Source organism: Centruroides vittatus, unplaced genomic scaffold (assembly GCF_030686945.1).
Source record: "Centruroides vittatus isolate TY-2023 unplaced genomic scaffold, ASM3068694v2 contig_1641, whole genome shotgun sequence".
Taxonomy (NCBI): domain Eukaryota; kingdom Metazoa; phylum Arthropoda; class Arachnida; order Scorpiones; family Buthidae; genus Centruroides; species Centruroides vittatus.
The window spans coordinates 25,181-40,914 of NW_027120998.1; the positions used below are offsets into that span (position 1 = coordinate 25,181).

The 15,734-nt window shown below is 32.1% G+C and overlaps 1 protein-coding gene across 1 annotated transcript; it reads right to left on the reverse strand.

Moving 5' to 3' along the window:
- Positions 1–6,630: 6,630 nt before the first annotated feature.
- Positions 6,631–15,073, reverse strand: LOC136968861 (cholesterol 7-desaturase nvd-like). The gene is made up of 6 exons (XM_067262911.1): positions 14,872–15,073; positions 11,874–12,062; positions 10,308–10,486; positions 10,185–10,239; positions 6,899–6,993; positions 6,631–6,813 (listed from the first exon to the last, which is right to left on the reverse strand). The coding sequence occupies exons 1-6, from the start codon at positions 15,071–15,073 to the stop codon at positions 6,658–6,660; spliced, it is 876 nt and encodes a 291-aa protein (XP_067119012.1). The 3' UTR covers positions 6,631–6,657.
- Between the last annotated feature and the right edge of the window lie 661 nt (positions 15,074–15,734).

Here is a 15,734-nt window from a genome sequence, read left to right on the forward strand (position 1 = left end):
TACAGTTGAAAACGCTATTCCAGACTCCAAATAACTGATATTTATCATTTGGAAGATGAGACAAAAGTACATCCCAAACAACAGTTACTTTAATTGATACATGTCGTGTAATTTAGTTGTGACAAAGTGATTTATTTTGAAAATCTTTGCTGAAAAACCAAAAACGTTTGCTCGTTATTATCAACAATAATTATAGTGTTATTTTTAATGCGAATTCGACGTTATGAAATGGTTTCCATTTGATGTAAATCTGTAGATTTTGATGTCTATTTTCTCCCAGTATGTTTTTTAATAATAACCACTGTATACCTAATTTTCAACATCCTGTATTGACTATGTCATTACTTACAGGAGGTTGTAGCTTTGGAATAAAAACGTTACTCCGTTTTATCTTTATTTGAGGTGTATTTATTGAATTTTTTATTTTTTGATCACACGATAACATCAGAATATGCCCCTGGTCTGAGTCAGATGATATAGCACAGTTGGAATCAGTAGATTTTTAAATGACTCCACAGACGTGAAAATAACAAATATGAGTAATAACATGATTAACAGAGGGCTCAAATGACTGTAAAAATACTTGTGATATAGTATAATTTTTCAATACTAGCTATCATATAACAAAGAAAAAAATGAAAATATATATTGAATTAGTTTCTAGATATGATTTGAGACTAATGGAAAAACGAAGTACTACCTAATAATTGGATGGGCAGAAAAGAAATATCAATTAATCAGAAAGGATAAAAAGGGTGATTAAAGTTTATATATTATTCCACATAATAAAGTTTATAAAATATGAATTCGTAAACTTTACTACACGAAAAAGTACTTATTATTTGTTAATTTATTACGTTTATATAGAAGAATTTATCCATCAAATATTAGTTATTTGTGTGCATTACATGTAGTTTCGTTGATTATTTTCGAAGCTGAAGCTGGTACGACTTCGAGTTTAGTAAATCACGAGAACTGCATGACAATTATCATGGGAATGACGTAAATATACGCGAATCAACAACACTCATTTGTCAGCCAAGACGTATAGAAACAGGAAAACCTATTACAAATAGTTTGTTTAAAAGAATTGTATATTCATAAAATTCTATATCAAAATTTTACGTGTTTTCTAAATAAATCAATGTCGTTTTAATAAAAGTAAGATTCAGTTCGTATAACAATAAATTATTGGTTAACGTGACCTATGGTTTCAAAATGGCGGTTCGTCTCTGATTCCAGCAAACAGAAAAAAGAGAAAAGTGGAGACGCACGTTGTAACTTAACCTAACCTATTCTAATAAATTACCATAATTATTACCAAAAAAATTATTTGAATAGATTTGGTTAGGTTAGGTTAAAACGTTTGTTTCCACTTTTTCCTTTTTCTTGTTTGCTAGAATCAAAGACGAGTTGCCATTTTGAAACCATAGGTAACAGTAACCAAATTATTTATTATCGAATTAACTTCTATTTCAGAATGATTTAATAAAAAATTTATTAATCTTATCTATCGTATTCAAAAGATCGAAATTAAATTCTTTCTGTTAAATAAATAAATATTTTTATTAATTGTATGAGAGATATTGCTTTCCTTTTCCGAGAAATTTCAATTTGATTTTATTAATTCGAATAGAAATTACACTCTGTTTTCATATCGTTCAATTTAATATTTTCTGAATATCCTCTATCTGTTTGGTCTTCGATAATTTTATAAAAAATATATAAAAAATCTGAAATAGATTTAATTACTTTAAATAAATATATTGTTTCTTAGGTTGAAGCAGTATAATGTAAGCTCTACTTCGCCATTGAATACTGTAGAAGAATAGAGAAGAACACTGGAAGTGAAAGAGTGATAGGGACGTTGAAAGCCAAGGGGAGTAGTTGAATAAGAAAAATTGTTGAAATACAAGGAGGACAAAAATTATTTTTGTCTTCATTTTTTTTTGTACAAACATTTCTATGTAAAAAATTTTACGGTTATAAGGAAAAGTGTAGACCGAAAAGTTTGGGGAACACTGAGTTAAGTATAATTATAGTTGTGTGGACATAACTTGCAGAATTAAATCATTTTGGTTGCATTGGTTTTTATTACTCAGCTAAAGTTACATTTGTAAATCGACAGGCAGAAAATACGATATGAATTATTTTCCAAGAGCTAATTCTCTTTATTTATCAATTTGCCTGTATATTAAAAACTGTTAATATGAGACGGTCGAATGGACGAAGGTGTTCAATGAATTTTTTTCGATTTTTTCACCTCCTACATTTTATTAAAACAGCTGTTAAAAACATGAAAATTATTTCCCACGAACTTGCTTCCTCGTTGAAGATGATCCATGTAGTTAGACGTGTGTCACCCGGAACTTTTATAAGCAATTCATGTATTAAACACCCGACCCTTAACAACAATATCCAGACCTCATGGAAAATCTCAAAGAGAAAAATAATACAGGAGATCGAGGACAAATCCACGCAGTCGTCGTCTGGTCACAGTGAAACCAACCCTTGCAAAAACAGCCCGAAAATTTTACCTTCGATCTACTCCCAAGTGCTACCAGAAGACCGTGTGGAGTATTTTACACCGTGGGCATTTTGTGGACTGTGTGTGTCTCGGTGGGTTATAATTCGTAGATACCATTTAAATTGGATATCATCAAACCCTGCTAAACGGCCAATCTCCTAACCAAGGTATTCATCAATTCGTGGGTCGTTTGTAAACTCTCTCGTTCCGTGTATTTAGAAATTTTGTTGAGACTGTTAGCTATGCATCGCCTGTATTCTCTGTTATTTTTATTATATTTATTTTTGTTACATAGCCAGTATTCCGAGTGACTTACTTCCTCGTTTCTCCTTCCTCCACCTCCCCAACGGAAGTAACCGCTCACCCGCGACCGCTCGCGTGAGGTAACAACACTCTCTGTCGCGATTTCCGAGTCCTGAAAGACTCGGTGGTGTCACATCCTGACGAGGGTTCATAGAGACTCCGATTTTCCGGTCACAACTATATTATATAAGTTGGGCAAACGTATTTCTCTGCTTATTTATTTTTTTCTATCAAAAAATACACTTAAATACAACATCGAATAATCAGAAAGCGTTCTACAAAAAACCTCGAACATAAATTTGAGTAGTGAGCACATTGATGGAGTTAGCTTGAATCCAACGTGGTACGGATCATCCAGGCATCAATTTTGTAAAATTCCTAAAGTTCAATACCACCGTAAAGTGGTCGATCTTGAGACTAACATTGTTTATGAATTCTTTCTTACGTGCATTTTTACATAATTATTTTCTAACATAAAACGGAGATCTGCCAACCGCTGTATGACTATAATCTGTGATAGTCACACAGTTGTTGTCACATCTTTCTACACAAGTTTACTTTACAGCTTTAATAGAATTTTGTTATAGTTTCTACGAGTACTTTTATAACATACAAAGTTATAAAATACTCCAAACTGCAAAATGTACATTTGCCACTATTATAACTATAATACGTGTGTAATTTTAGCTGTATATGTTGATGTAAAATAAAGTGGACCGATGAAGAACATGTTGCCGAAATGAATATTTTTCAAAATTAATATAGACTGTATATCTAAGTCATTGTGTGTTCCTGCGTGATTTATTTTCTGTAAAGCAATTTTCTTCTTATTTCTAACAATAATCTGACATTATTATGTAAACATATTTCAGTTGATCTTCCTTTTATTCAATTGTTAGATGTAGTGCAGAGATGTAGTGCAGAGAGTGTCAGACAGTTTCCAATAGTTTAATAAGAACTGTTAATAAATTGGCGATTAATTATATATTCGCGTTTTTCATGAATTATAGAGGGCGCTGCATTTTCCACAAAATGGCTAATTCATCTGGATCGCTTGTAACTAGTATTGTAAAATTAATCATATATTATTGTCCGATATAATGATATGCTGCTTGTAGCTGTTTATCGAAAAATTTTATAGTAGAACAATTATTGCTAGCAGGATACGTCTTTATGTGGTATCGAAACAAGTGAGAGATCGTTCTATACATATTTGTGCCCTTTGTGTTAAGAGCATTGTCCTATCAGGACTGGATTTACAAGTAAATCGCTATGTAAATTGTTGCTTAGGGCTTCGACTTTCAAGGGGCCTCAAACATTTGTAAAAAAAAATTAAAGTCGAATTTTGTAATAAACATTTTTTTACAAACCAACAGTATATGCTTTACTTTTTATTTTGTGTAGTATTTCATAAATTTTTTTCTAAGAATTAACATAAGGTCTTTTTTTAAAAAAAAAATTGATAAAACGAATTTTAAAAAAAAATTTTAATGGAATGAGTATAAAAATTTAATTAAATTCAGTTATAAAACAAGACTAGTGAAACCTCATTTTTTTCTTCCAATATCCGTATAAATCAAAGACAAATCTGATTTAATTCTTTCCTTTTTATGATTGACTTCTAAAATTGTGAAGGGTTGGTAAGGGGACTTAGAGTTCAGGTTAGGGCTTCGAAATGCTTAAATCCGATCCTTTGTCCCACACAAAATTACTGGCATTTTAACTTTAAGATAATATCTTTTAAAATTGACAGCATAACTTGTTCGTGTAAAGTTGGACAATCGGGAAACCGCCAATTCTTAACAGTAATCCACTCTTTCAGAATTCGGAGAAGCTCATAAATATAACCGACTGATTTCCGAATAATCATCTGTTTTTCGTGTGGGAATAGATGAAAACTTATATTAGGCTCCCGTAAGTCTTTGAAATTGTAATTTGGAACGCAACAGAAAGCTTTGCTTTTTCTATTCATCTTTACTGCTGATAATACACAAGAATTAAGCAAACGACCCAGATAGAATAGTTTTGTTTTTAAACACCAGAGGGCGAGCATCCGGTAAAAAATGCGAATGTAGATATGAAAACATTTCTGCAAGCTCAAACTCTGTATAATCAACAGTTATTTTTTGAAACATCGAAAAATTTCCATTGCAATTTTAAAACATTAATTCATAAACAAGTATATTTTAAAACATCATAAAAATATTTTAATAAACGAAGCAGAAATGAATTATAAGAAAGCTATTAAAATAAACGACTTTTAGTTCAATTAAAAGTAAACAGTTCTGACAAAACTGGTCTTTAAATATCAAGGACAACATTTTTTTCAATACAATTAAACAATAACCTTGGCATCTGACCCACTTTTAACAGGGAAAAGAGTTTTTGTTTACAGAGTGATAAGACACTTAGAACGTTGTTGTCATTAACGGTGGGGAGTGGGGTAGATCAGATGACATTCGCAAGCTTAGTAAACTATCGCTAACCTGACCTTAACTCATGATCTACTTATCTGCCGTAACTATGAATAACAACTGATATGAAGAGCTTTTGTTTATACGGTAATAAAACACTTCCTGGTTTATTATAGAAATAAATGTGACTTCTCCCACTCTACTCAGCTTACCAAAAAAACAATATACACTTAACACTCGACATTGACACACGATCTATTTCTCTCCCATTACAAAGGAACCAATGTCAATTATTTACAGTTGCGATAATTTTGCAAATGAAACTTGATATGTGTATTTTTAAGCTGTATTGTATCTAATTTCAGAAAAAACCGAAAATAAAACACTATAAAGAAGAAAAGTATAAAAATAAATCATACAGTCATAATTTCTGGTAACCAGTGGCCGTAACTTTACAATTTGTTAAAATAAAAACGGCTGACACAACGCATTCAGTATTAGACAAGTTATGAGCAATTAGTATTGTTAGCATACAGCCTACAGTCAAGCTGGAAAAAGTCTCTCTCTACCAATTTTTCACCCTTATTATGCCAGAAATTGGATCAGTCCACTTCAAACGCCTTTGATAACAGGCAGAACGTTCTGACGCTGTATACATAAGATCCAAAAAGTAAAACAGGACATTATTTTATAAATATTCTATATATAAATTATTAGGATAGCGTCAATTTATACATTAAATATAATTTCAAAACCTCACATCACGTGATAGACAATCGATCAGTGAAATGCTAATATTGTTCTGGCGAGGAGGAAACCCACAATTCCTGTTTAGAGAACAGAACCAGTTGGCCAGTGGTTGGCTAAGCAACCTTTATTGTTCATTTACTGCTATTATTGGAAAAACTTTTAAATGATTTTGTTATTTCGCAACAATGCTAACTTAACGTATTTAAGAATACCAAGAAATTTTTAACAATTTGATTTTTATTTTTATTTTTTTATTTATTTTTTTTTTTTTGCTATTTAGTGCTGCTTATTATGCTATAGCAGTTTAAGCTTCACGCTAAATGAAAAATAAAATTCCTTTCTGTTGTCATTAAACTTTCAAAGAAATTTTGATATTAATTTGCAAAATGTTTTAAAAATTGTCAACAGAAGCAACAATCAATAAAACACACTATCATCATTGTTTTATATTTCGTTGTTTAAACAAAGATTTAATTATTAAAATACAATAAAGAAATTACATATTTGACAATAAATCGATACTTAGACGAAATTTTACAGTAATCAATCAATATTGTATACTATAAATTACAATTTAAAGTCAATTATGATTAAGAACAGCTGAAATTTAACAAATGTATGAATTTCGGCCGAAAACTCTATAAGCTATAAAATTACTTCCAATCACCAATTAAGATCTTGTTTTTCAATCTTCGGGCTATTTTCGCTGTAAAACTGAGAGTACCATTTTCTGAATCTCGCAATTTGCCTATCTTCTTTTATATAAATTGGATTCTTCAAATACATTTTGTAATTCCATAAGCGGACGTCCCGTTCAAACTATTAAAATAAATATTACAAATTATTAGTACACCTATTTCACGTATATTTTCAAATTTCTGTGATTGTGAAGATAGACTTTCACCATACAACGTTCAGAATAAAAAAATATATAATTAATTATGGCTGCAAATCGAGAAGGAGCGTAATAATGTCGGATGGCTCTCTGTCGAAAGGGTCCTTCCGGTATAACGCCATACACGGTTTTGTTGCCAAATGAACCTTTGAAGGTAAAAACAGCAATTGCAGGGCCAATCTGAAAAATTAAGCATATCTGATGATAATACACAACCGATCGTTTTATAAAAATTGCTCATTATTACACGTATTAAAAACTTTTGCGTTGTAGCGAGTAATTTATTATTACTATAGTTATGTACTCCGACACTCTGTCTTCTTTTTATTGTTTTTTTATCATCACAATTACGTTTATTAATTGACACAAGGCATTTCTACATTATCTTTATTGTGGATTTTCTACATGAAGATACGCGTTTCGCGCGAAGGCATTTGTTCCGTCGGCTGCACAATAAGACACATTATAAATTCACATATTACAATGTTCTATTCTGACAAGTTACGACATACCATGACTTGTGGGATTTTTTTCAGGTGGCGTTGACACATTCCGCTTAAAAATTACTTTTTTACAGGTGAAACATTATTTAAAAATACCTTTGCAGTTTAAAATGTATTTACAATTTCAAATAACTATGACAGTACAGACTCCATGGTTTGACATTAAACATCAACCAGAGTAAACTCGTGTCGTCTGTGCTCGTGGAATGTTTTTTAATCTGGTTGGCATATTGACATTTCGCTAAAAGAAAAGGTTATTCTATAATTCGATATTTTTAATTGTTATTAAAATGTTCTAATTATTACTAACAGTATTGTCGTAATTATTGTCATTATATGTTATTACAATAATTTTAACCAATTATTACGGATTTTAACATTTATGCTTTTATTGATGTTATTGGTTTGACTTTTCATTCTTTTATAACTTTCTTTGAATTTCCGTTAATATTAATTGGTTTCTTTGTGTAAGATTTTTACTTTTTCTTTGTTTATATTACAGTTATTTATCGTACAGTGTTCGTAGAAAGCCGAATTTATACTTTCATACTTCAGATCTGCAATGTGTTCCGTTAGGCGCGTTTTTACTTTTCTTTTTGTTTCACCTACGTAGTTTTTAGGGTTCTTGCAGTTACACGGTATTGAATAGACTGCATTTTTCGTACTATATATCTTTGTTATCCTGTTGTTTGGTTAATGATTGATTTTTTGTATTCTTTTCCGTAATTTTTCGTAGGTCGAAGCGAGTTTTATATTCACTATGTTGAGGTCTTTATTTATTTGTTCTTAGAAACCTTTGATTTAAGGGAAAGCTATATATTTTATGTCTGCGTTCTTGTTTCTTGGCTTAGTTTGGTTATTCCTAATCCTGATTTTCTTTTCCCATTTTATATTACCCTGTTTGAATAGCCGATTAGTTGAAATTTTGTGTTTAAATCTTTGATATATTTGCTTCTGTTTCGTATTGTGCTCGTTCTGCTTATGATTTCTTTCATATTCCATATTGAATATGTTTTCTTTCATATATTCTGGAGTATTTGAATTATAGTTTACGACTTTCTGAATTTTACTTGGTTTTTTATACGATTTAAATTTTATATGTATGTACTGTAAATGTATTTACCTATGTTAAACGTTGTATTTTATATTTATTTCTACGATGAAATGTAATTCTGTCGGCCATTGTTTTTTACTATTTTTACCTGAGACTGTTTGATCATGATTTCGTACTGCTACAATATTTCAATAATGTTTTTGCACTTCCTATTTTGTGTCTTTCTTCTATTTTAAAATCCGATTTTGTATAATAGTGTGAGATCTGGAAATCCCCTGGAACGAAAGTTGTAATATATTATATTCGAATTAATAATTACCCCTTTCTTATATCCGGATATAATCCGAATATAATACGAATTTTAGTAAAATGAATCCTTATATCGAATCGAAAATTCTTTTATTATAAACATCCCGTCAAAAAACTGACTTGGATGTAAACAGCCTGCCTAAAAACGGTCCCGGACGAGAAAATATGCGTCCTCGGCCGTATAACTATCAACTATCCATTGTTCTTATGCTGCGTACAGATCATCTTGCAACTTAAGTTTATAGTTAGCGTCCGAATTCGCCGTATTGTTTCTAATCCCGGGAACACCTATGGCCTAAGCACCTGCACGTGACCAAAATTCCCAGCAGAAAGAGATATATAAGAGGCTCCCTTTTTCCCTCTGGGTGGGGGTCTTTCATCGATTAAGATCGAGTCGCGAAAAGATATTTGACTATTGTGCCGTAAGTGCTATCGAACCTTCTAAAGAAAGGAATCTTCGATCATCGTGACGAACAGCATCTTTGAATTACTGATTGTCCCAGAGGTATGGAACCCACTTATGTGAACTCTCTCTCTCTCCCGTCGCGTGATAGGGATATATAGCTTATTATATGTCACCCCTTTTATGTCAGATTTTTGTAACGTATATTTTGTTTTCCATTGAATCGTTGTTAACCTGTTAAATGGTGTCTTGTTTGCTCGAATATTCGCTTATCGTCTTACCACGACTCCACTTTTCCTCCTACACTCGACCAGATAAAAAGCAGTCCCGTCCCTACGGGATCACTACCGACAAATTAAGCCATTTCTGACAAGTGGGCAAGTCCCTCCGACTTGTTGCCGAAATTAAACAGAGGTTTAACCTCGACGACCCTCCTCGGTACCCACAATAGTATACAAAATATATTAAGAAAATGAAATGCATTGAAACTCAAACAAACACAAGAAAAATAATTCAGAGTGTTCTTATGAAAAATGCGAAAATATTTTGTTTTGTATTCATTTAAACGTGTTCTGTAATTTGGAAAAACAGCTGCCTATATTCTGAATATGACGTATGCGTTGAGAATAAATTTACTAAATAGCAGAATTATTTCTGTCAATACAGAATACTTTCGCATTATTAATTTTGATTCATAAAATCAATAATTCATTTTGGGCAATGTCGTAAACATAAACGAAAGTTATCTTCGAAATTCTAACGCATGTATTTAGTTGTGAAGTTTCTTTAAGATATTCTTCACCGTAGTGTGAAACTAAACACGTTTATTTTGTTATTGATTAATTACCTGTTCAAATTCGAAGGATGATTGTAGTAAAGATATTCCGAACAATTTTATAGCCATTGTGCCTTTATATTTAACACAGTAAGAAGTTCCTTCACATTCCGAAACGACGGACAATTTGTTTATGAACTGAAGAAATCTCAGCCAATTTTCTGGATGAAGAGTAATTTTGTTCGACATGCCATATTTGTGAACGCAATCTAAATGAGCGAAATCTGCTACATTTTCCGCAATTTCCTGCAGTATATAAATAAAAACCATAAATAATACATTTATTCATTTGGCATGGTGTTAGTTATAAATACCTGAATGTGGCAATTTGCAACGTGTTCACTACGACCTATATACTGCATTAGTCGATTCTCTATTTCTGGTACAACTGGTGGTTTCCACAGAGGAGGTTCGTTTTCTGCATGATACCACACGTAAATAAATCCGTTTTGTTCGATGGATTCCCAAGTTTTTATTTTAGCCACTTTTGGAACTAAATTTAAATACATTTATTACAGTGTGTTTTTTAAATATTACTATAAATAAACAAGATATTTTTCCAGCATTGGAAAAGTATAAGTATACAATGCATTAGTTCCAGTGTAAAGTGTATAATATAATCGATTAATTTGTTTAATAAGATTCACGTGTAAATCGAATTGCACTTTTGCAGTAATAATTAAAATTTTTATACTCGTCGATCCCAAAAGTAACAAAGGAAAATTATTATAAGATTTAGTTTAACAGAAAAAGAGTTTGATTATAATAATTAAAATCACTGCATAATTTGATACAAAAACCGTTAAAAATTTTGCTGTAGTACATGTGTAACGACAATGCCATCAGCAGCAGAGATCGACAAAGACAATAAAAACGTCTAATGTAAATTGCACATAGCATATCTTGCATCTTTCATTTTAATTTTCCTACTCAGTATGTCAACTCAACGCAGGACTAAAGTGTACAACAGCAATCCAGCCTTCCCGAGAAATGCTGAACAGCTGCTACACTAATGAAGAAATATCTAGTTACTCATCCCAGATAAAAGACTACTCTTTTATCGCAAATCCTACCGAAATTCTGTATTTTATGTACGCACTTCGCAGCGTTATACATTATATCGGTTTATCATTTTAGAAAGAAGTTCCTACTTAATCCATACGATATACTTCATTGCTTGCGGTGTAACCAAGCGTAAATTAATCACTGTGTTGCTACAATTTAGTCGCAGAGCATGAACTACACATATGACACTTGCGAGTAGCAGTTAAATAGGTGCCTGTTATGTATTTGTCTTAATATGACATGTATTTGTCTATGTTGTAGTATTTTTTTAACATAAGTATACGTATATTTTAAAGTAAAGAAGATCAGTCCGACCTCGACTGTACTAACGATTTTAGTTAAACAACTTCTTACATTGAGAATTGTCTCATGTAATTTATGGGGTTGGTGTAATTATAAAGTGCTTGTGGAAACCGTGTGCTGCTTCGCGTGCTATTTATCTTGTTTCCCCGTGTAGCCCAATCAATCGTTTTGCAATGCTTTCTATTCGTACAACACGTAGTTACAGTGAGATACAATTTGCAGACTGTTTAATGCGGCCTCTTTAACGCGGCCTCTTTAATAGCGATGTTGATAATGTCAATATGATACGACATATTAAACCGTTACATTGCATTTTATTCTCAGAATTCTGCCGTAAAACAACTGCATTAATTACACGAATACTTTTGTTTAAGAAATTAATTTATTTAATTTAAATCATCGTAGTAAAACTAATGCACCATATTCGTATCTTCTTGCAATGCGAAAAAACTCAATTATGCACGTGAATAAGCATAGTTGTATTAAATAAACATATTTTTAATAGGCCTCACTTTTTTCGGCGTAAGGTATTTTAACACAAGCACCATCCTGTCCAGCAAATCGCCATCCATGGAAAGGACATTCGATGCAGTCCTCGTGAACTTTGCCATCAGTTCCTAAATGAGCGCCCAAATGAGGGCAATAACCATCCAAAACAAAACATGTTCCTGTTTTTCCACGAAATACAACAAATTGCTGACCTGTGAAGTAACTAAAATCATTTCTAATCATAAATTTTTCAAATGAATTATTATTGATTTATAAATGCACCTCGTGTAAATAGAGATGATGTATCTTTACAATGAATACATTTACACATTTATTAACATACAGTTTAATAAGTAAGCTGTATGCCTAAAAATACGTGTAAAAATTATACTAACGCAGTAAGTAATTATGGTACAAACACTCACCAAACTTTACAAACAGTTTTTATTACTTATTTTTATCAAAATCAAGCATTACGTGTTTACGAAATGTCAATACGTTAGAAAGTATTAAATTGAAATAAAGATTCGCACTCAACAGAAACAACAATTAATTTATTTATGAGTAATCAATATATATTATAAAAGTAAGTGTACAATGTGCGTGCCGCTAAAACTCAAAACCGATTTCCCGTACGATCAAGAAACTGATATGGTGTGGTAGCCCTCTATCCCCTATCGATAAAGAAGGTTCCTGTTTTTACCTGACGGGCGTGCTGTTGAAGATATAAGGGCTGGAAGTTTTGCCCTTTAGAAATTTCTAGAACAGTCCAGAACATTCGAAAGTGTTCGAGAGCATTGCACAACATTTCAAAAAGTTTCGAATTGTTCTGGAAAGTTCTCAGATCATTGTGAGACATTTCAGTATCCTCTCGAATACTCTCGAATGTTGTGGACCCAGCGCAGAACCCAAGAGGTTAGAAGTTGAAAGTTGAAATTTGGTATGTCACGAGAACGTTTAGAGGGATTTCTCCAAACTCTCCCGCGGGGGAGAGGAAGAGGATTATAGGTTATCCTGAAAAACTCTGTTTCTACCGTAGTATTTTAGATGCGGTTTTTGCATGTTGGACTGCGTTAAGCAGTACACGCTACGACAATGCACACTAAGAAAGGATTTTTTAAAATTTCCCCGAGGGGAAGAAAGGAAAAATTAAGGCTTATCCTAAGGAACTGGCTTCTACTGTACTATTTTAGATGCAGTTTTTTGTTTTTTACTGCGTTTTAGTAGAGTATTACGTGGGGATGAAACAAGTTTATATCTAAACAATGAAAGTGTTAAGAGAATGCGGTGTGCAAGATTTACAGGCGCAGGTGCGGTTTTTTTGCGGAAAATCGATGATATTTATAGACCCATCTAAAGATTCTATAGTTAGTTTGAAAACAGGGGGGGCCTAATTTTTGCATTCTTTCATAACAGGTAAGACTAGCTATAATGTAATAATATTAATCTTTGCTACTATTACTTTTTGCCCGAACAACGCCGGGCTTATCTGCTAGTCGATTATAGAATACAAATGCGAAAAAAATTTCGAGCTCAAACTGTAATGACCTCAATAAAAAGTTATTTGCACAGTACAGTTATATGTAAGTATTGAAACGAAATATAATGATGTTAAAAGGTAATCGATTGCAAGAAGTAGAAAATCTTAAAGATTTTGCTTTATATTTTCAAAAACACGCGCCGTATGATTGTAGCTTTTATAAAAAATATGAGAATGTGAATAAAATAATAATAAGTTGTATGAATTACAAAAAAAAAAAAAACTCATTTAGAAGATAATCAAAGCTAAATCAAAGCTACTTATAAGTTATGAGAAGTGAAGTAACTGCAAATTCAGTTCTAATTAATTTCCAACTTACTGAAAGTGTAAGCCGAATCAAAAGTACATTCTTGATTAGCAAATAAATAGGACAGACTGAATGCAAAATCAAGATTGAAAAACAGTTATGTAGTGGCAAGGAAACCAGTTGCAGAAGTGTATACAAGGCCATTAATTGAAATCCTGTTTTTTCTCTGATCTAAGGGGATTTAATTCGAATGGCTCTGACGACGTTAAATGTTATTGGCACGTTTTAAATAAAGAGCCTAAAAACTGCACGTAGGCAGTAAATGGGAGGAGTGTTTATACCCAATTTATAAGGTGGCAAAGGACAGATTGCTTTTTTGAATACGAATCAAGTTGGTAATCACAATGTGTATTAACGGAGATTGTTTCCTTCAAATTTTTTAACATGCAGGAAAAACACGGCGCTTTGCACATATAATGCGACTTGCATAGGGCGAATGTGATTTCTAAACATAATCCGATAGCAGCCTTGTCTGGTCCTTAAAATACAATCGTAGTACGTTACAATCAGAATGAAACTTTTTATTAAAACATTATTTTTTCATAAGAAAATGTGATTAAGTTCCAAATATCCCAAAAATTTACTGCAAATAAGTTCATAAGAATTCACTATTTTTTAAACTTTTAAATCGGTGGATTTTTTTTTTTTGGTAACACCTTCGTGTTTTCTTTTGTTTAAAATACACCCTATTACTTTTCTATTAAGAGTTCTATAGTTTGTTGGTTAGAAGTGAAAGACATTTTTATGTCTGGTATGTAATCGATTAATTTTCAAGTGTTCGAATGCTGGGTACATAGTTGGGCTACAATATGACAACATTGTAGACCTATAAATTCCAACTGTCATCCGTGTGTGTTTCGGTTTTTCTTTAATTAATTTTCAGAACAGAGTTTGATAGATGAAATGCCAAATCAGATATGTTAAACCGGAGCTGAAGTAGGCTTTGATTACCTACACGAGAAGTTCCAATTCAACTGGAAGTCAATTCATTTCGATTCGAAACATTCCCGTGAAAGCAGTTCATTAGTAACTTGCACATTCTATTGCTAACGAAAAAGTATGATGTACAGGAGCAAAACCCATGATGTACAGAGTCAAATGTACGTCGTCCCATTATTCAGAATTACTAATACTCTTAATCGACATAGCCTAATGCGAAGTTTTAATGTCTTACCTAAAGCAGTAACAGGCTTGCACTTCCCAACAGGTAGATCTCTAGATTCGAATAACGGTATCCATCCATTTGGATATGCGGGAGGATATTCTTTCGACCTTCTTAATCTATTTGTTTCTCTTAATAACTGCATTCGTTTTCTATGTGATTTTTTCGCATTCGTACCTCCATTGTCATAACGGCTATCTGTTATATCCTGCATCGATAAACTTTACTGTTATAATGAAAATAATATTTTAAAATTAAATTTCTCGATGTTTACTTACGACATCTTTGTGAATAGTTGAAAAGGAAGAGCAGACAATAAAAATAAAAACAAAAATTAAAATCAGTAGATACGGTTTATTTAAAATCGTTGTACTAATGCATTGAAACATGTCCAGAAACCACGAATATTTCCACAATTCCTCTGCAAAACTGCAGTATACAAAGTTGAACATTTTTGAATTTTAATCGTGGATATATCTGAAATAACAAATTCAATTATATCTATACATATAATCGAGACGAGTTGATAATAATAATAATAATAATCAGCGCAGAGCCCAAACGGTTAGGAGTTGAACGTTGAAATTTGGTACACAGTTAGGGAACGTTACGAAAACGCACACTAAGAAGGGATTTTTCGAAATTCTTCTCCACGGGGGAGAGGGACAGGATTAAGTCTTAACACTTCCATCAACAATGGAAGTGTTAAGTATCAATAGAAGTCTTAAGTAACAATGGAGAACAAGAGAAGGCGACGTGCAAGATTTACGGGCGCTGGAGGAAAAAAAAAAGTAATATGTAATTTAATATACATGGTTGACTTGACGAAAGGATCGATATTGCATCAGTGATGACTACGTCAAAATATGTCACCC

What these genes read in the sequence shown, in the direction of transcription:
- LOC136968861 (XM_067262911.1), bottom strand. Translation starts at nt 15,073, where the DNA reads ATGCAGGATATAACAGATAGCCGTTATGACAATGGAGGTACGAATGCG. An exon ending in CAAGCCTGTTACTGCTTTAG is followed by an intron (nt 12,063 to 14,871) that starts GTAAGACATTAA and finishes GTTACTTCACAG; the next exon opens with GTCAGCAATTTGTTGTATTT. An exon ending in AATACCTTACGCCGAAAAAA is followed by an intron (nt 10,487 to 11,873) that starts GTGAGGCCTATT and finishes ATTTAAATTTAG; the next exon opens with TTCCAAAAGTGGCTAAAATA.